We start from the raw sequence: 19,722 nt of genomic DNA, 5'->3' as shown, positions 1-19,722 counted from the left end.
GAACAACTAAAATCATGAACACAAATATGCTAGAGCTACTGCCACACTTTCCTCTGAAGCGGGGGTCCCCAACCTCCGGGCCACTGACCGGTATCATAGGTGGCCTGTTAGGAACTGGGCCGCACAGCAGGAAGTAAGCGGCTAGTGAGGCAAGTAAAACTTCATCTGTATTTGCAGCTGCTCCCCTGCACCAGCATCACCGCCTCAGCTCCACCTCAGATCATCAGGCATTAAATTCTCACAGAAGCACTGGTCCCTGGTGCCAAAAAGGTTGGGGACTGCTGTAATCTAAAGGATCCTTCCCTGTTCATGACCCTCCCAAGAGGCAATGAACATGTCACATCTTTCAACATTTCTCAGCCACAGTTGAAGGGACAACCCAACAAAGTTAATCCATTGGTTAGCCTGTGGCCCACAAATTATGCCCAACAGGCTAGATATAAAGGTGAACTGGGCTGATTAGGTGCTTCTCTATGGAATTTGAAAAGTGAAAAACAGAACTGGTTAGCAACAGAAGTTGGCATTGAAAGGTGGTAATGTAGAAGGGACAAGAAGCTGCCCTGCACTCTGAGCAAGGTGTGTTTAGAGCAAACAAACCATGAACAAGAGGAAGTTAGCCAGTGCTGAGACACAGTCACTTGGAGCCGTCACATTCATAGTCATATACTAGGATGAGAAGTCAAGCATTTCTGCAGCTGAGGTTCTCGAGAGCTGACCCAAATTTGAAAACCTCCTCCAGATTCTAGACTCCATGAGATCAGGCCCTGGGTTGGCGCGGTTTCATTTCGAGGCCCTCATTGTTCCCCATGAATCCTTGTGAGTCTTCATTCCTCACAATCAGAAGAACCCAACTAAATCCTCTAAGCGATAATTTCCCCTGTAGTTGAAAAATATGAGGCTTTTAGATTTTGTAAATACAAGCCTAAAGTCAAATACAAGCCTCAAGTATTTTGTAAATACAAGCCTGAAGCTCTGCCATGAAATACTATATTATATTCATTGTATAAAATTACATTCCTAACCAACCAAAAATTTAAAAACCATTCTTCAGTTTAAACCCATCCTGTCCTAGTCCGCTTAGGCTGCTATAACAAAATACCACTAACTGGGTGGCTCATCAGCAGAAACCTATTTTTTATGGTTCTGAAGGCTGGAAGTCTGTTGCCAGCATGGTCAGGTTCTGGTGAATGCCCTCCTCTGGGTTGCGGAATGCTGACTTCCCCGCGTCTTCATACAGGGGAGTGAGAGTGCTCTGCGGGGTTTCTTTTATAGGAACGTTAATCCATTCATGAAGGCTTGACCCTCATGACTTAACCACCTTCCACAGGCTCCACCTCCTAAAACCGCTTAATGCCATCACAGATGAACTTGGGGGGCATGGAAACATCCAGTCATCCTGTTATTAAATCCCTCATTTTCGCTCTCCAGCTTTCTTTCTTTACAGAGCCAATTTTTCATATAGAACCTATGTGAACACAGAGGCAAATGCTGGAGTTGCTTACTAGCCTTCTTGCCTCTAGACATGATTCAAACCCATGTCAGCCAAATGACAAGTGACCACGTTACATCCAAGACACACAAGTGACCTGAACTGCTGACCTTCCCATGCACCTGGCCAGTTATGTTTGCTACTCTTGCAGCCTAAGTTGTGTGACCCTGAAGGATTTTAAGACTATCTTTAAAATGCCTCCCAAACTAGCCTTAGCCACATCTTGATTCCAAGTAGCTCTGACCTTGAACTGAAGGTAGCATACACTCCTTTGAATCCCAGAAAAAGATAGCCTTTTCTGTGGTAAATGCTACAGGTGATTCTTCTCCATTTTTTGAAACAAACACAAACCCATACCATTTGGACAAGACCGCGTACATACTCCATTTGAGATGGTCCTGGCATGTAAGGCGAGGTCAATGAGAAAGATGGAGTCCACCACTCCTCTGTTTGTTTCCCATATGAAATAATATTGGCTTCAAAAGTTAAGGGTAAGAGTAGTTTGAAGAGAGGGGAAGAGAGAATTTGGTGGATCAACGAAAGCACATCTATTATAGGCACTGTTTGAAATTACTTTTTTCTACCTATCAAGAGAAAATAATGAATGCTGTGTCACAAACCCTTTCAATAGATCATACCAATTGTTACAAATTTCCTTCATGTGGTCAAAGAAAAAGACTGCAGAAAAGATATAATGCTCTTAACTCCACACAAAATAATCCATATAAAAAAGAAAAAATTCAATGGCACCATCAAATTTCTCTCTCAGTTTCCTATGATTGGGTTAAAAAGCTTGGCCATAATAAGTTCCACGTAAAACATTACAGTGTTCTGTAATCTTGGGGAGTCTAAGTTTTGTTTTGCTCCTGTTGCTTCAAATACAACAGAAATAATTATTTTAAATTCATAAATTACAACCATTGGATAATCATGCAAATGAGTTAGGACTGATTCTTGCCTTTTAAAAATAATCTTGGCACTGTTTCGTTTTTCCTGATTTGATTCCACAGGTTACAAGCTTTCTGGCTGATTGAGTAGCATTACACTGGGCTCCCGTTACCAACGATGTTTGTTTTCACCCTTAATGATGGTTTCTCAGGCAACAGTGGCATTATTCCCACTGTGTAGAGCTGCGGTGGCTACGTGAGCTCGACACCGTGTGGAGCAGTGCTGTTTGTGGCTGTGGCCTCCCGACCAGTGAACACCCACACACAAGTTCTCAGACATGGGCACCGGCATGCCATGTGCCTGCCCAATCCCAGGATGGGACATGAACTCAAACGGGATGAAAACTCACAAACGTTCTCATGTGGGATAACACATGGTTATTGGCTTAAAAAGTATCTTCTCCAGATTATAAAAGGTTAGTTAAAATCGTTTAATAGGAACAATCTTGGACAAGCAGAAACAGCTTTGATAGGGAGGATTACGGTAACGCAACTGGGAAGGACTCCACAGTCAGATTGGATAGTCCGTACCGCTTCTAAAGACTCTGCATTAAAAAGACGACTGATGGGACATTCTGCCCTCCTTCAAGGCACATGCCACGGCTGAAAACTGTCAGTTTTCCACACAGCCTATGAGATATTTTATCTACATTTAAAAATAGCTTTTCTTCTTCAGCGTAGTGGAAATGCCCAGAGACCAGTCACTGAAGTCCCTCCCTAACACAGGTGCAGAACAGCTTTATTGATCTCTGGGTTTGTCCAGTCATTCCGGATGTCATCCAGGTGGTTATCGAAATCCACGAGCGTTTCATAGGACCGGCTATCCAGGAGTGATGCTGAGATCCTCTGGGCCTCCGGCCAGTCTTCACAGTAATCGCTATGGGGTGAAACAGAAGAAATCAACCTCTTAACGAAAAGGTGGCTTTTTAATAAACAAAAAACCTGCCACATAAAGAGTGGTATAGGAAGACAATAATGAGTACTAGCAAACGTGTACATTTTAAACACATAAAGACGTTCATAATTGATATAAAACATGGTTAAGATATGAAAAAAAAATCCTCCAAATGAAACGCTGCAAGAGCTGGAGGTAGATGACCGATGTTTTCAGAGTTATTACAAATAAACCCAAACCAAATGCCTGGGAAGAGGCTCTGGCTTGCAGAGCAGTGCCCTGGGGCTGGGGACAGGAAGACCCTTGAGTAACACTTCGGTTCTCTACTGCTCAGAAGCTCTGTTGGCCTTAGTCCCCAGCAGCTGAAGAACATGCATGATTTCTGTATGAGGGTTGTGCGTTCCCTCACAAAACACAGGAGGTTGGCATCAGTTTTCCAGGGGGAGCTGAGTGCTCGGGAACAGCCCCCAGCATACTCTGCACACAGGTCACCCCAAGAACACGGCACTCACTAGTGTGGGTCTCTGCACCGCCATTTGTTTTCGTGGTGTTCGTACACATGGATCGTAGGTACCATGCAGTCCATTGTAAACTTAGTGTTGTCTACCTGCACACAAGACAAAGGACACACCTGTGAAGAGCGTTAACAAACGGCCAACAGCCAGCACTTTCTGGAGGTCCTTAGGCACCTTCTCGTGGCCCGCAGCAGAAATTCTGCCTTACAGTGTACAGACACCGCGAGCGCGGCCTACGGTAAACTGTATGTTATGCAGGATAAACAACATGTATTTCATTATTTTTTCACAAAAGTGGGGCTTCGAAACATTACTTCTTCCCTCTCCGTTAGGATTCTGTCTGAATTGAGATTGTTTAACAAGGCTCTTATGTTAGCTACATATCTACCTGACTCCTTCCTTCCTTCTTTTTCCCCTACAGGGATCTCACACTTAAGTGTGCATCAGAATCATTTGGAAGCTTATGAAAATACAGATTGCTGGGCCCTGTGAAATTGCATTTCTAGCAAGTTCCCTGCTCGTGCTATACTGCTGACATGGGGACCCCACTGAGAACCACCAGATTTGAATGATTCTCCTCTTTTGGAGATCCATGTGCTGTGACAGCAAAAGGTGGCAATGGTCTGATGAAATATCTGCAGAAAGGAAGACCTCTTTATACAGCAAAGCTCCATGTTAGCAAGAGAATGCTCAGTAGCCACATTGTAAACAGAAGACACAACAGGCAATCAAGAGTGACTTACCATGATAAGAGCGGTATCACTGAAGCCCTCAGCAATTCTGGAGGCCACCTTTTCTGCAACCTGGTTTGGACTGCAGAAGAAGAACCAGTGAGTTTACCACATTCTAGTTAATGCTACCCAACATGTCTACCTACAGCACAGTTAATAAACAATAATAAAAGGGCTGACAGCGGTCCAGCTGCAATGACTTGTGCCGAGGACGGGGAATGCTGTAGGGGCAATGGGGAGCACAGTACAAAGCAGGTCCTGTCTCATTCCACTGGGAAACCCTTGCAGAGGGGATCTTGCGAAGGCATCTTCTGAATAGAAAGCCTCCCTGAAATCCAGTGGAGAGTGCAGCCAGGCACTTAGGTGAACTGCTGCTGACCGCTCCTGCCTGTGCAAGCTCCAGGCTAGAAGCCTCCTACGCCTGCCTTTTCCATCTGCGAGCTCCCAGAGTGACTCTGTCCACCTCTTAGCTCCTGGCAATTGAGTCATTTGCTTTTCCTTTTGAAAAAAGTTTCTAAAATTCCTAAGCCATACCAAATCTTCTCCATGCTTGTGGCTTTCAATTGCTGGCTCTGGCCCTGCCCCATCCCAACTTTGATAAATGACAACTTTCAACCTTAAGTCAATAAAATAAATTACAGAGTGGCTCCCACATCACCCCTGGCTACCCCTACAACACAGAGTTATCTTTCTATCTGATTTCAGGAAGAGGCTTCATCCTACCCCTAGGCCCATCCACTCTGATCTCCTCCTCCAGACCTTAATTTATATTCTCTCTTCCTCCAATGACCCCAGCTCTGCTGTCAAATCTGAATAAGTCTTTTCTTTTTTTAGGAAAAAATTACTTAACTGTTTCCCTCTAGCCACTGTCTAACCTCTCTCCTCCCTTTCAACCACATTTCTTAAGCTTCTTTAATAAGTCTTCAGTCCTGTCCCTCTTGCTCCATTTTCTCACACGATTGTGCAATCTGGCAATCTGTGCCCCTCTGTGGGGCAACACCCCTGAAACATACCAGCCACCTGCCTCTCTTCCAAGGCCTTCCAGCTGGAATCCACTGTGTCCAGGCAGGCTGGCCTATTTCCAGTTTCTCTGATTGAGGTTACCTTCCCTACTTTTCTTCACTTACTCACCAGGTACTATAGATTCTTTCCTTGCCTCTGCCTTCTTAATTCTCCCTATCACCCATTTTGTCCAGGCTATCACCACAGACATGGGTTTCTAAAATTGCTTCCTAACTGGTCTCAACTTCTAGTCTCTTATCTAATGTATCCTGAAACTCTTTAGATCAATTTTCCTAAAAATAAAACTTCCATCACCCATCTGCCCCCACCTGCCACTCACCACTGCTTGTAAGACGAAAGCCCACTTTTTTCAGTCTGACAAATCCAGGCCTTTCTCACCATGGACCTAGCCACCATTCCTACCTGCAGGAATGAAGCTGTGTGTGTCTTTAAAATTTCAGTAAATCATTTGCCTGGTCAATAAAACTGTCTATATATCACCTCCCTCACCCACACTGTTCCCTGTTTGGAATGCCCTTCCATGCCAATCTCTGCTTGCAGAATTCCTTCCCATCTTTAAAGCCCAGAAAATGTCACCCTCTCTGGGAGGTCTTGCCAAGCTGCCCCAGATGAGGTCCATTTGTCCCTTCTCTAAACTCTGAGTGTTTGCTTCTAAAAAGCATTGACACTTAATCCTTGGCATGCAGTTGTCTTTTTGTGCATCTCGTTTTCCCTGCACAATTAGAATCTCAGCTTTCTGAAGTACGGACTGAGATATATATTTTAATAGGCATAAAAAAATTTATTGAGTTTATTTAAAGAAACACTATAAAATTATTTACTTATGATTGAGCTGGAAAAAAGCAGATAATACTTTATAAAAAATGTTATTTAATTATTCTATTTTCACTTTCAAAGTTGAGAATTTATAGCGACATGCTGATTAATCGAGTCTGCAGTATTTCGTTAAAAAAATGAAACAACAAAACATTTTGAAAGAGAAAGGGCTCCAGGGATTCTTGTCCCTCAGGTCAGCACAGAAAGCTCTTAAAGTGAAGGGAGTGCTTCACTGTATTTACCAGGAGTCGACAAGTGCCAAGTCCCACAGCTCAGATGGGAAATGGCGAGGAATAGGAACACGGCTGCCTACGCAACCACCAAATGTGGAAAAGGCACACCCCGACTGTTGGGCATCGTTATCGGTCCCGACTCACTTACACCTCAGCTGCAAAGGGAAAGGAAGTTGGCATTTGCTAAATATATGATCTTCCAGGTACTCGTAAGCATGCCATGAAGAAACTTACGAAACTGTTATCCTAACATTTATGATTATCATAGTAGTTGGTGACTTTATTGGAAAGGGGGCCAAGAAACATTCATTAAAAACAAGAACTACCATTTCAAATGCCCAAGAACTCAAATTTAAAATTTATTCTTTTTAAAGAGGGCAAAAAACGTATGGTTAATGAATTGCCAATTTTACTTTTTTTTTGTGTTATGCACTTAGTCTCAAATACTGACTTACTTCATTCCTAATGTAAGACTGTTGCATTATATTAAAGTCATTACTGTGTTTCCTACCAGTCTGTATCAACTCCTGTTCTTGTGAAGAGTCAGCTGCCAAATAAAACTGCAGGCACCTGAGATAGAGACCACTTTGCTAACCCCACTTTTTCAACCAGCACACAGCTAGGCATTTACTCATAACTGAGATCTTATATTTTGTATCTAAAAGCTTTTTGTTAAGCATCTACCTCAGGCCATGGCACTTTGCCTGGAAATGAAATTTACCCACATGGAATGCTAATTATAAAGCAAAACTCCAGCAATTATGACTCAATAAAACCATGTAATAACTTCAAGTTTTGGAAATGAGTTAAGCAGTTACAAACACCTTACATTTCTTTTTATAATATTAAAACAATGAATGATCTTTTTTTGAAAAAAGTAATCACAGGACTAGCCTTTACTTTGAATCAAGCACAGAGCTAACCATGCTGTGCGTTGCTTCGCTCTATCCTCATGACGACTTGCTCAGGTTATAAGCTCTTAGCTCCATTTTACAGATAGGACCACTGAGGCCCAAGTCACCTAGGATTTGAATCCAAGTCTACCTGGCTCCAAATCTTAGGCTGTAAGACACTGTTAATCAGCTGATATTTCTGAAAGAAAAGCAAATTTTTAGTTAATCTGGCTGAAGAGAGAAGGGAAGATCTTTCATGCAGAGGCAAATAGTACTGAAGAAGGAAGCTGGTACAACTCCAGCTCCTGAGCTTCTAAGCTATGTGGCCTTTGTGCAGGGACCTGTCTGGAGTTTCTTCACCTGAGTCCTTGTGAGGATTAGACAGGATGATGTCAGTAAAGCCCCAGGCCAGATACGGTGTAAGGGACTCTAGGTTTACTCCTAACGCAGCACCAGCACATTGGAGGGGTAGATGAAATCCTGAAGTACAGCAGAAACTCATCAGATGGAAATAAAGGGTTATGGGGCACCGCCTCCACCCCTCCCAAGTTTAATCTTATGGATCTGACAAATAGCTGTTTAGTAGGTACTTAACCACTGACATCAATGGAGGAATGTAAACCCTCCAGAAGCACAGAGTGAGTGACGGAATGGGAAATTCTAGAAAATATGAATAGCACGAAAATGGTGTCTGAGTAAGATAAGTTTAGGCTGGGATGGCATGAGGTCTGAATAGAGGCAGGAAGATGGGGAGGCCATGAGCCAAATAAGATATGCAGACACAGAGCCTATGCAGGTCCATCTGGGGAGACCATGTAAGGCACGGATTTAGGGGTGGGGTGGGCATAAAGGAAAGGGAGATGTCTACGATCACTTGACAAGCCAGTGCCCTTACCTCTCGTCTAGTCTCCTCTCCTTTAAGAGTGGCTCTGGGAAAGGACTGCTCGGTTCAGGAAAACCCTCCTTCCAAGGATGGCTCCCCACTGCTTACAAAATGAAGTTCGAAATAACTTAGAGCCCTGGTTGTGGCCTCACCCTACCTTTCCAGCCTTACTTCCTAGCATCTCTTCTGTGTTCACACTCCATGCCCCTGCCCCCATTTCTACCTGGTGTCTTCCTCATGTCATCCCCTCTTGGAATGCTCTTCCCTCCTGGCCTCCACATCCGAACTTGACAAGACCTTGCCCATGCTCGAGTGCCAGTTCAAATGGCAGCCCTTCCTGAGAGCGTCTCTGGCCATGCTCCTGCTGTCACAGCCCTCTGCATTATCCTCATGGCACCTGGCCTGCTGTCTCATGTTAGTCCTGTGTTGGCAATATCTATCATATTCAAGCCAGCAGCCTGCAAGCAAGGGTCAAGAGTCTTTAGTTTTGCTCAGTGCAGAGCGTGGCCACCTGGGGCAGGCATTCATGCCCAAACACCAAGCCTGATATGGGCCCCATGAACAGGCTTTATTTTTTATCAGGGATGGGAATGGAGAACTGAGTCAATACATTGGGGGGCGGGAGTGTGGGTCGAATGGAATGGAGAGGAGGTTCCAGAAGGAGCGAGGTTATTAGTAAGAGATATACCCGAGGAAGAGAAACGAATGGTGCTTCTGGGCTCAGAGAAAAAACAGTCAGAGATGTAGCGGGAGAAGCTGAAAAACTGAGGTTGAGAAAGAGAGCCCATGCACTGTTATCCCAACAGAGGCTTCAACAGGGATCATTTTGAACCCAGCATTTCACTTGTTATCCTGCCTCCCTCAGAGTCCCAACTGGACCTAGTTCTCTAAGAGTACGAGGGTTTAAGTCCCTGAAGTGCATTTGTGCCTCAACAGTGACAGTAATACTTGGTCACCAGTTCACTGTATTATTTCTAAAAATGCTATTGAGTCCAACCTCTCACCTAGCTGGGCAAGTTGACATAACTCCAGGAATTTAGGTCTGGGGTCCTTCACTGCATTCCCTAACTGCCTGGATACTAGAGTCAGTCAGCTCTGACAACGTGAGGAAGGCATGTCAGTGCCTCCTGTCATATACCACGCAGGAGACTTCATATCCTCCCTAGCTCCTGGCGGGGGGAACTCAGATGAAGGTCAGGGCGCCAACTCCTCCGGGCTTTCCTTGTAAGGTCACATCAGGCTGGCTGCCAGGTGTGTCCCCTGACCAAAGGGCACAGCTCCTCTTAAGGAAGACTTCTTTTTTCTTAAAAAATTTTTTTCTATTACTGTTGTCATACAGTATTATATTAGATTCAGGTGTACAATATAGTTATTAGACATTTTTATGCCTTTTTTACAAAGTGATCACCCCAATAAGTCTAGTATCCATCTGATGCCATACATAGTTATTACAATATTATTGACTACATTCCCTATACTGTAATTTTTATCTGTGACTTTTTATAACTGGCAATGTGTACACCTTAATTTTTTCCCAAGGTGGACTTCTTTACTCAACTCTTTCCTTCCCATCCTGTCAGGCTCAGGGATGGTATTGGCTTTTGTTACCAGCGTTGGGTTACTGCACTACTCATAAGTTCTCTTATGTACTGTACACACCTTTGGAAAGTATCTGCTTATTAAGCCCTCCTCAAATTATCCTAACTTCAGTGTGTCACCTTTTTCTGTTGAGGCCAAGAATGAGGCAGAAATAAAGCAGAGTTCTCCACTTTGCTTATTAGTGAGAAAGAAACCAGGAGCATGAAAACAGCAGCAAATATGAAGGAAGCAGCAAACACATTTTCATCACAGTATTAGACTCTCAGAGCACCAAGCCTAAAAGTTTATTTAGCCTAAACGAGAGCAGTATTCTTTCGTAATGCTCTGCTCTACCTCATTCCTAGTTTGGGAATGGGAAGCAAAGCAAAGCTGACTGGGGACTGAAATTGAAGGCCCATGACTATTATTTTCACTATATGAATTGCCTTCAAGCCAAATAAAAAAGATACAAAACAGAATCTTGAAGTTAATATAAATGTTTAGACTTTCTATTGTTTGGAATTATCCATACCACAGCTCCCCTCAAATACTATAAACAAACACAGAGGGTGGAGAGGGATTTTGCTGTCACAGATTTCATATCTTGAGCCTACAGGAGGTCAAAAAGCACATTGGAGATCGTCTCTTAGAGATAGTCTGTCGCGTGGCTGTTCCTTCAGACCACAGAGGGCTTTTGTATGGACATACCTGGCATCCTTTACTCGTTCATTAGCTTGATAATAACCAGCAATCACATAGCTATTATCTTTGCACCATGAATCAATCTGAAAGAGGAACAAAAATTGGGAAAAGATAAATGATTTTTCCTTAAATATCAAGTCTCAGTAAACACAACAGACCTCCCCTCACCCAATGCAGAGACAAGGCGCCTATAAACCTGTATCCTTCTCCACAGAAGAAAGGCTACAAGAATAAAACAGATAGTCACAGAAAAACACATGAGGCCAGAGAAAGCACAGAAGCAGCATGGGCCTCTCATCTCATTTGCACTGAGGTGGCGTGTCTTCCCATAGATGAGGACCCTGTAAAGGCCAGGAGGGGTGGGGCTGGACATGAAATGACTTCCTCGCCCAGTTTCTGCAGAAAGCCTCAATGTCAACACATATTAAACAGGTGAGGTGCCGTGGGGAGGTGGGAGAGGAGGCTTGAACAATTCTTAAGATCATTTAAATCAATCCTTCACAGATAAACAAACTAAAGCTCAGAGTTTCTAAGTTTGCATAGCCAGTAGCAGAGCCTGAATGGGAATCTAAGTCTCTTTTGAAATCAAGTCTTTTTATACTATATTTTGGTATTCCTACCAACATACCAAGAAAAACCCTTTATACTGGGATGTGGAGTAAACAGGCACATGCGTGCAGGGGGGTAGATACAGGTTGGGACACTGACACACACACACACACACACACACACACACACACACACACACACACACACTCAATTCCCTGCGACATGATTTTAAATGGGAGCATGGTGGCCGACTTTGAAAGTTTTTTTGTACATTTTATAAAGCCACTCTTTTGTCATCAGATTTCGTTTCCTGCAGGCCTAATGCCATTATTAAAAACAAAAGGTCATCCCAATTGTTTTGCTATAATGGAATTTTAATAATACATTGCAATAAATTCTATTCTCAGTCCGCAGAAGAGGAAAAAAAATTGATCCTTGCTTTTTTCACAGTGAATTAATTGGTTAAAAATGTTTTTCCTTTTCCTTTTTTTAAAAAACATAAACCTATTGCTCTTTTTCTTGAACTCTGGATTGGACCTCAGACAGTCTCCTTTATGACTAAAAGCAGACATTAGAAGACGGTTATAGTCCAAGGTTCCTTGGCTCACACAAGGATTAGAATAATAATTCTGGCCTCCTAAGAGCTCACGAATTACCATATTGGGTCAAAACCAAGGCTCATTGAACCAATTAGATGTTTTGGTCATCCACCCAAAAGATTAAGGCTACGTATCCAAAATATTTATAATGGCTTTTTCACTGTAACTTTGCTGCAAATAACTCCAAAATTACTTATATTTTGTTTCTATCATCTCTTAAAAGAATGGGTTGCAGGAATTTTCCATTGCTGCTTACAGCAGCAATTTCTTTCATTTTTTTTTTCCTCAACTTATCTCTATGTAGCACCAAAGGGCACAGCCTAGCTTTAAAATGTGGCATTTGGCCCCATTCCCTGAACTTAGACCCACTAACTTAGCCTCTCCTTTAGTATAGCCCTCCCAGCCTTCGTTTCTAATCAAAGATTGGCCTCTAAGTGTGTCCTCAGAGGGTTGTCCTTGTATACCGAGTTAGAACTACAGATGTGTCCCAAGTTTGGCTGTCTAGTTTCCTATTGCCTTTGTAACAAATTACGCAAACTTAGTGGCTTAACACAACACAGACTATCTTATAGGTCAGAAGTCTATAATGGGTCAGCAAGGCCGACTCCTGGAGGCTCTAGGAGAGAATCTGTTCCTTGCCTTTTCTAGCATCTAGAGGTCACCACATTTCTTAGCTAGTGGCTGCATCACTCTGACCTCTGCCTCTGTCATCACATCTTTGACTCTAAGTGAACTTCTGCTTCTCTCTTATAAGGATCCTTACACTGGGTCCATCAGATAATATAGGATAATCTCCCCATCTCAAAACCCTTATCTCATCTGCCAAGTCCCTTCTGCCGTGTAAGATTAACATATTCACAGGGTCTGGGGATTAGAACATGGACATTTTGGGGGCTATTTTTTGGCTGATCACAGTTTGTTTAATACAAAAATAAGATAAATTATTTGTTACTGGTGACGTCTTGACTATCCCCAGCAGCAGTTTTCAGTGAGCAGCCTAAGCTGGTCCTAGATTCCTTTCCTGGGCTGAAGGCAAGGGTGCAGGGCCCCTCAGCAAACACACTGCACACCTCTACTTACACTTCACCTGATGAAGGGCAAATTCCTGTATGAAAAACTTCAAGGGCCTAACCAAATTCCAGCAGAAAAATAATGCCACTACCTTGAACTTCTAGCAGAACTCTCTCAAGAGGCTACTCTAAAAGTGAACCATGTTACAAAAGCTCTAGCTTAGTTTTAGACACTTTTGAATGATTCAAACGAGAATATCCAGGTTAACTGTATGGATCCCCACCCCAACCCCTGTCCACAGCTATCTAGATATAGACACAACTGGCCACCAGGTGAAGAATGGAGAACTGACTAAGGCCTCCCTACCAGCGATCAGAGTCCACAGAGACAGGGTAAACAAATGAGGGGAAGAGTTTTCTTTGACAGTCTTGAAAATGATACCGGATATTATCAGGTAAGAGTGACCTGGTGTGGAGTAAAAGTCAGCGTGTGGAAGATGAGCAGTGTGGACAGGGGTCGGAGTAGGGATGGGGAAGGCAGGTCCTGAGGGCCTTCAGATTCCTGCAGTAAGCCCAATGGCTTGTTAATGAAAATCCTAGTGGATTTAAGCAGTAGCTTGTTCAGTAAAGGCAATTCACTCCCTCCTGAGGGGGGCTGGGCAAGGCAAAAGAACTGAGAAGCCGTTTAACCTCTGTTCTCAGTGAATCCATTTCTATTTTCCTTGCCTTGCTGCTATGATTCCCTACTCCTGTCATGTACCCTGCGAACAGTCAAAATGAAAACCAGTTTAGGGTAACACCTTGAAACCTAATGTCAGCTTAATAAAACTGACTGAGTACAGGGTCCAAATTCTGCATTTACTCATGAAATTTCTTTTACTTTCAGAAAGAAAGGACACTCTTACTTTGGCATTAAGCCCATCACCCTCTGTTCGATGCAATTTTAGACTCATTCCGTTCCAGACACCAAAACTACTAAAGGCTTTGGGTTCAACCCATTCACTCCCAATTAGGCTCAGCACAAAGATAGTAGCTTTTCTTAGTAAACTTGTGAACTTTTGCAAATGTGAGGCACCTTACAATTTTTAAGGCACTATTACCCATTTTACAAGACTATACAACAGCCATAAAGTAGGCAAGGCAGGGCACTGATAAAAATAAGCCACTCTGAGGAGGGCTTGCCACTTACAAGTTGAGGTTGTCTGTGAGTCTTCCTATCTGTAGCAATAAGCAGGCCTTGGAGGCTAAAAGTAAAGGGGCTGTTAGTTTCACTGAGAAGAAAAGCTCTTTCTCGAGTGGGATGATGAGTTCTATATGGAAGAGAAAGTAGCTGAATAAATGAAAGAAGAGCTCTGGAGGTAGATGGGATGGGGACAGAGGGAGAAGCCAAGGGGAAGAATTAAAAGGAAGACCCAGAGCAGCCATCTCCTCCCAGGCTAGCATACGAATGTTCTGGAGACAAACAAGGGGCAGAAGGGAGTAGGGGGCTTAGGAAAAGGCCAGAGGACAGCAGTCATGCAAATGAGCACAGAGAAGGTGTACACTGAGGTAGTAGAAAGAATTCTGGACCAAAATCATGGTGATTAGGCCAACCGGCAAATAAGAAAGTCATCTGAGCAGAATGTAATCGAAAGCTGCTCCACAGTGCTAGGAAATCAAAGAGAGGGGAAAGGACAAAAAGGGCTTAGAGAAACAGCAGGTTTATGCTAATTTTCCTACTAATATTTTATGGGTTTTTGCTATTAGAAATAATTCTGTCACTACCTACGTCAAAGGGTTCTAAGGATAAATAGCAAGCGTAAGTACTTAAAAAACATAAATAGCACCCAGAAATGCAAGGATTTTTTTTTTAATGGAAAATTACAGTGAAAAACCTTTCAAAGGAATCTGATGTTGCCTTTTGATGGGCTACATATCAAGTCAGCCTCTCCCACTTACCGAAAATAATTACAATATGAAATTCCCTAAATAGAAAAAAGCCATGCGAATAAGGCCTTGTTTATAGTTTCATGGATTTAGATGCTTTACTAAAATTACATCTTCCATAGCAGATAACACTGATAAACTATGGCTCCATGCGCTGAGATTTTTCTTTGCCTTTAGGTTATAAAGTTGCTAAGTCAAAGCTGAATAATATAAACTTAAATACCTTAACAAAATTTTTGGATGGACTCAAATTGTAAATTTTCCTTTATTAGTGTACTGTGAAGGTTATTTAATCGATTGGCATCTTTTTCACATTCGTCAAATGCTGAGGCTATGATTCAAAATTTTGGTCAATGACAGCATAAACCACTATTGTTTGGCAAGGACAGTACTTGGGCAGTTTGTTTTTACTGTTGAAAATAAGCTATTGCAGAAAATCCAGTTTGGACTTAATTTTGCTGGATGAGAGACTCAAACAATGAAGGGCAAGTTTGGGGGAAGTGCTGGAAGCTGAGAGTCTGAAGTGCAGAGTGTAATGACCCAGAGGGAGCAAGATCAGAACAGAGGGAGCTCTGATCCACTGCACCAAGTATGGTGCTGTGGCCGCTGCAGTCTTTGTGAGGTGATTGACTGACTACCAGATTATGAGTACGTAGAAGATGAAACTTTGCCAAATCCTTTCCTAACTCCAGCTTTTCCAGAGAGAGAAGATGGTGAAGGAGCTGAACCTGATGAAGAGCCAGGAAGAGGAGCACCTATTTCTGTACCTCCAAAGAGAACAGTTAAAAGGAATATGCTCAAGCTGGATGCTCAGAAATTAATTTCAGAGAGAGGGCTTCCCGCATTAGACATGTTTGATAAGGTAAAATTCAAAGGTAAAGGTCATGAGGGTAAAGACTTGAAGACACTGATCAGATACACAGAGCAGTGGGCACACAGGCTATTCCCTAAACTGCAATTTGAGGATTTTACTGACAGAGTTGAATATTTAGGAAATAAAAAGGAAGTTCAGATCCGTTTAAAATGAATTCGTCTTGATCTCCCTATTTTGCATGAAGATTTTATTAGCAATGATGAAAGGGGAAAATAATGGCCACGATGTACCTGCTACTGAATTAGATCCCTTTTTGACAAACTCATCTGAAAGTGAGAACTTTGCTTCTGAGTCAAGTAGAAGCCTAATGGAAGAACAAAAACAAAGAATTGAGGGAAATAAACAACTGGCCTTGGAAACAAGGCAGGCAAAGCTACTGAGTAATAGTAGTAGTCCCTAGATAATGATTTGTTAATGAACAGACCCAGAGCACAGATAGCTGAAGATGTTAACATGGGTGAGGATCAAAGAGAGAAGTCAGATGGATTTAACAAAGACATTCTAGACAATCTGCATAATGATGCTGCCACCAATACTGTAAATGAAGAGGAGGAATTAAAAATAGAGAAAGCATGACTGGACCAGTCCTTTGAGGTTGGACAGGCCTCAACTAAGAGGAAATCTGTTAACTTGGTGTCTTCCGAGTTTGAGATTACTACATATTTTGAAATCCTTATTAGTAAAACCTTTATAGATTCCTGTTTAAAATCTGGTTATTATTAATTGTTCCTTATTAACCTAAAAAAAAAAAAAAAAGAATAGGGCTTCCATGCAGTGCCCTTTCCTTCTCAATAAGCTGGAGGCAGTGGGCCCATCTTAAGAGTCAAGGTTCCCTCTGGGCATCCTCCCTCCCCAGGTAAGTGGTTTGGGAAACAGCACTGCTCCTTGGGGAAAATTCATGTAAAGGTGATTCAAATGCAATTGTTTATAGTTAGTATATTTAATTACCTCAACTATTACACTCATTTCTTATGATGGGAACATAGCACTTTAACTCTGTAAAGGTTACTTAAGAATGAGAATAATTAGTAATATTTTGACAATTCCAAGGGCAGTTCAAGTTTGTCTCAAGATGCTCTTAGGAATTTGATAGGATTTTATATGGACTTAAAATCAACAGAACTTTTCCTCCTATTCCTCTCACCACTCGGTTACCCTGTGATGACGCTTCCACTCACTCCAGAAAAGCTAGTTCCTCAGGCTTCTGAACATGGCTCTCTCCTCATACCACACACTGTACTAGTCAATCCGATCTCCTCGCACGGCTTCGAGTCAATGAGAAGCTACTGGTTTCCTGTCTGTATCTCTAGACTATCCATCTTCTGAGCTCCAGATCCACTTTTCAACACTAGGTTATCTTCGTTTTTCTCTCAGTGAAAGGCACCGCTGTCCTCCCAATGCATAAGTGAGAAACTGAGGTGTCATCCTTGCTTCCTTTACCTATATCCACATATGATTAGTCACTGAGTCCTGTGGATTCTCCCATCTGGCTCTCCCCTAGTTTAGGCCATCTCTCTGTCTCTAGTCCCATACATACTCCTGTATCCAACACCCTCTTTGCTGCAGGTTGGAACAATTGCTCCAAGACATAAGTCTGAGCATGCAACTCTCCTCCAGTGGCTTCCTTCTGTCCTCATGAAGAAGGTGCCCTAACTCCTTTGTGTCATCTGCAAGGTTATCTATGAAATCTGTCCACTGCTCAACTCTCTACCCCAGGCCCCTTTACACACTAGCTTGCTTCCTCCCCCACTTCATTTTCTCCTGGTCTTAGCACATGCTGGTCCTCTGCCTTGAATATTCTCTCCCCAACCCCTGGGTTACTATGGCTGCCCCAATGAATACCACTTGTATGTCCCCTTCTCTGGGAAATCTGCCTTCCCTAACTCTGCAATCCTCGGTTAGCTGACTTTTCTCTCAGACCCCTCACCACATTCTGCTTAACCCTACATATGGCATCTATTCTTCAGTATTGTACTTGTCTGCCTGATACAAGTTCAACTGCTAAGCAAGTACTGTGTTTGATCCACACCATATTCCTCTTGCATCACAGGCATGGCACTTTTGGAGAAACAAATAATCTTGCATTAATACGACTGGCAAGCCTAGTTCTCTGCAAGTGAATGCACTACATATATGCAATTAGCCTGCAATTCCCTTGATAACAGAATTAAGACAGTTAGTTGAAAAGACTTGTGTTAAAATATATACATGCACGATCCATGGATTTTTTGGTACCAACAGTGCATTCAGGAGCTAAAATGGTTGATTTTATGTCATCTACTTCTTATCTATCTTCTGCCCAGAGAGAAGAAATCCAAACAATGATGGTTTAATAGGCACTCAAAGATGTGCCCAGTAACCTTGAGCCATGACTGTTTGCCCAAAGGAACTTCCTGCTTATCAAGAATTTACATGGGTGTCATAATCAGGTAAATTATGAAATGGATTCATTTTACTTGGTGGGAGATATAGAGATAGGATTTCTACCTACACCATCTCAAATTTAACGACCTTTTGCATGAATTAACTAGTATGTTTTTAGTATCAGTTTATACTTACATGAAAAAACAAAAACAAAAAAACCAACAACCAGTAGCTCAGCTCAGGTACTGAGGCAGGTCTGAGGCTAGTTTATTTCTCTCTAAGGTTTTAACAACTCACTGGAATTTACAGGTGGTCTTTTTTCCTTTATTGAGCATCACAACTCAAAAAACTATTGCCTAGAATTTGATTACCAGCCAGTTTATCTGTAAGTCTTTTCCCCATTGTGCCTCAATAAAGCAGTCATTGCAAGCAGACACGTGAAAGTGTGATGGACAGAAGGAACGAGTGCTCCAGCTTTTTGATTTCACAGTCTTGAGCTTTTAAAACCATGAGAGCATTCTAGATAAGTCACTAACGGGACCAAATTCTCCTTATACAGCGCTCACACACACTCAAGGGGAACAGCCCCTGTGATGTCAACATTCTCTCTAAACGTGTCTCAACTCAGGGACTCTAGAACACCAACATCAAAAGAACCACAGCGTTTACACTCATGTCAGATGAGGAACCGGCTCTGGGAAGGTGCTCGAGAAGTAAATTCTAGCGTTTAGATGCCAACGCATCGAATCTTCGCGCGACTTAAGACTCCAAATGTAAACACCTGTTAACGATGGCTTGTTCCTATAAAAGTTATTGGTTTGAGAAAATTAATATATTATTTGTTGCCTAAAGCACCTCTTAAAACACCCACAACAGTTAAAGTGGCTTCTTGTGCTGCCGCTACTATGAGCTGTCACCTGCGGAGCGCTTCCCAAGTGCCGGGCAAAGATCTACGCGCTCTCGTGAGTCATCCCGTTCATCTTCATGGCGACCTCAGGGGTTGGGTTCTAGGCTCCCGCCGGGCACCTGTCGGCTTCCAGCTGGGGCTAAATGGAAGCCGACCGCAAGCCAACCTCCGAGGGGCAGCCAGGCGCCCTTCGCATGCTTACCAAGGTGAGGGCCACCTCCAGCATGGGAGCGAGGGCCAGGGTGCCGTGGAAGAGGGGAATACAGTCCACGAAGAGGGTGTGGTGGGCGCCCGGGCCGCTCAGGGGCAGGTGTTCCTTGCGCGGCTTCTGCTTCTCGGCCACCAGTAGTCCATTGACGGCGCAGTGGGGGTACTTGGCGCCATGCAGCACCATCTTGCAGTAGGCCTGGGTGGTTAGCTTCATCCCGGGCATGCTGAGCCCGGGAGGGCTCCGGAGGCCCTAGGCGCTGGCTGAGGCCTGGATCCGCTGCCTAGCCGCGCGGCGCCTCAGTGGAGAAGTGGGATGAGGGGGCGGCTGCCTGGCGTGGCCTCGCGACTGACGGAGACCCCCTCACGCTCAGTCCCGCTTCGGACTGGGGTCCTCGGACACCAGCTCTGGCCGGAGAAAGCCGAAGCGCCCGCCTCAGACTCTCCTCGCGCTTCTCGCCCGGCGCCGCCGGAAAGGAGTCCGGCCCCGCGTTTTACGACATTCGCGGCGTTCCCCTCCTTCCGCTCCAGCGACCTCCGGCGCGGCCCGGCGCAGGGGCGGAGTCCTCCTAGATCCCGTG

The 19,722-nt window shown here is 43.5% G+C and overlaps 1 protein-coding gene and 1 pseudogene across 1 annotated transcript; one reads left to right on the top strand and one right to left on the bottom strand.

Annotated features, from left to right (window-relative positions):
* Nucleotides 1–2,846: 2,846 nt before the first annotated feature.
* EMC8 (ER membrane protein complex subunit 8) lies at nucleotides 2,847–19,669 on the bottom strand. The gene is made up of 5 exons (XM_039888738.1): nucleotides 19,137–19,669; nucleotides 10,712–10,788; nucleotides 4,590–4,659; nucleotides 3,844–3,938; nucleotides 2,847–3,313 (listed from the first exon to the last, which is right to left on the bottom strand). Exons 1-5 carry the CDS (start codon nucleotides 19,365–19,367, stop codon nucleotides 3,154–3,156), a joined length of 633 nt encoding a protein of 210 aa, XP_039744672.1. The 5' UTR covers nucleotides 19,368–19,669; the 3' UTR covers nucleotides 2,847–3,153.
* On the top strand, nucleotides 15,325–16,478 carry LOC120622774 (TIMELESS-interacting protein-like; annotated as a pseudogene).
* Nucleotides 19,670–19,722: the final 53 nt, after the last annotated feature.

The sequence above is a fragment of the Pteropus medius genome, unplaced genomic scaffold (assembly GCF_902729225.1).
Source record: "Pteropus medius unplaced genomic scaffold, Ma_sr-lr_union100, whole genome shotgun sequence".
NCBI lineage: Eukaryota > Metazoa > Chordata > Mammalia > Chiroptera > Pteropodidae > Pteropus > Pteropus medius.
Note: the sequence above shows the minus strand (reverse complement) of the source record. Positions and strands in the feature narration are given on the sequence as shown.

Bases quoted from the DNA above. Each gene is read 5' to 3' on its own strand.
- EMC8 (XM_039888738.1), bottom strand. From the start codon at position 19,367: ATGCCCGGGATGAAGCTAACCACCCAGGCCTACTGCAAGATGGTGCTG. The intron at 3,939-4,589 runs GTAAGTCACTCT...TCTTGTGTGCAG, and splicing joins GTGATACCGCTCTTATCATG to GTAGACAACACTAAGTTTAC. The intron at 3,314-3,843 runs GTGAGTGCCGTG...TTCACCCCATAG, and splicing joins CGGTGCAGAGACCCACACTA to CGATTACTGTGAAGACTGGC.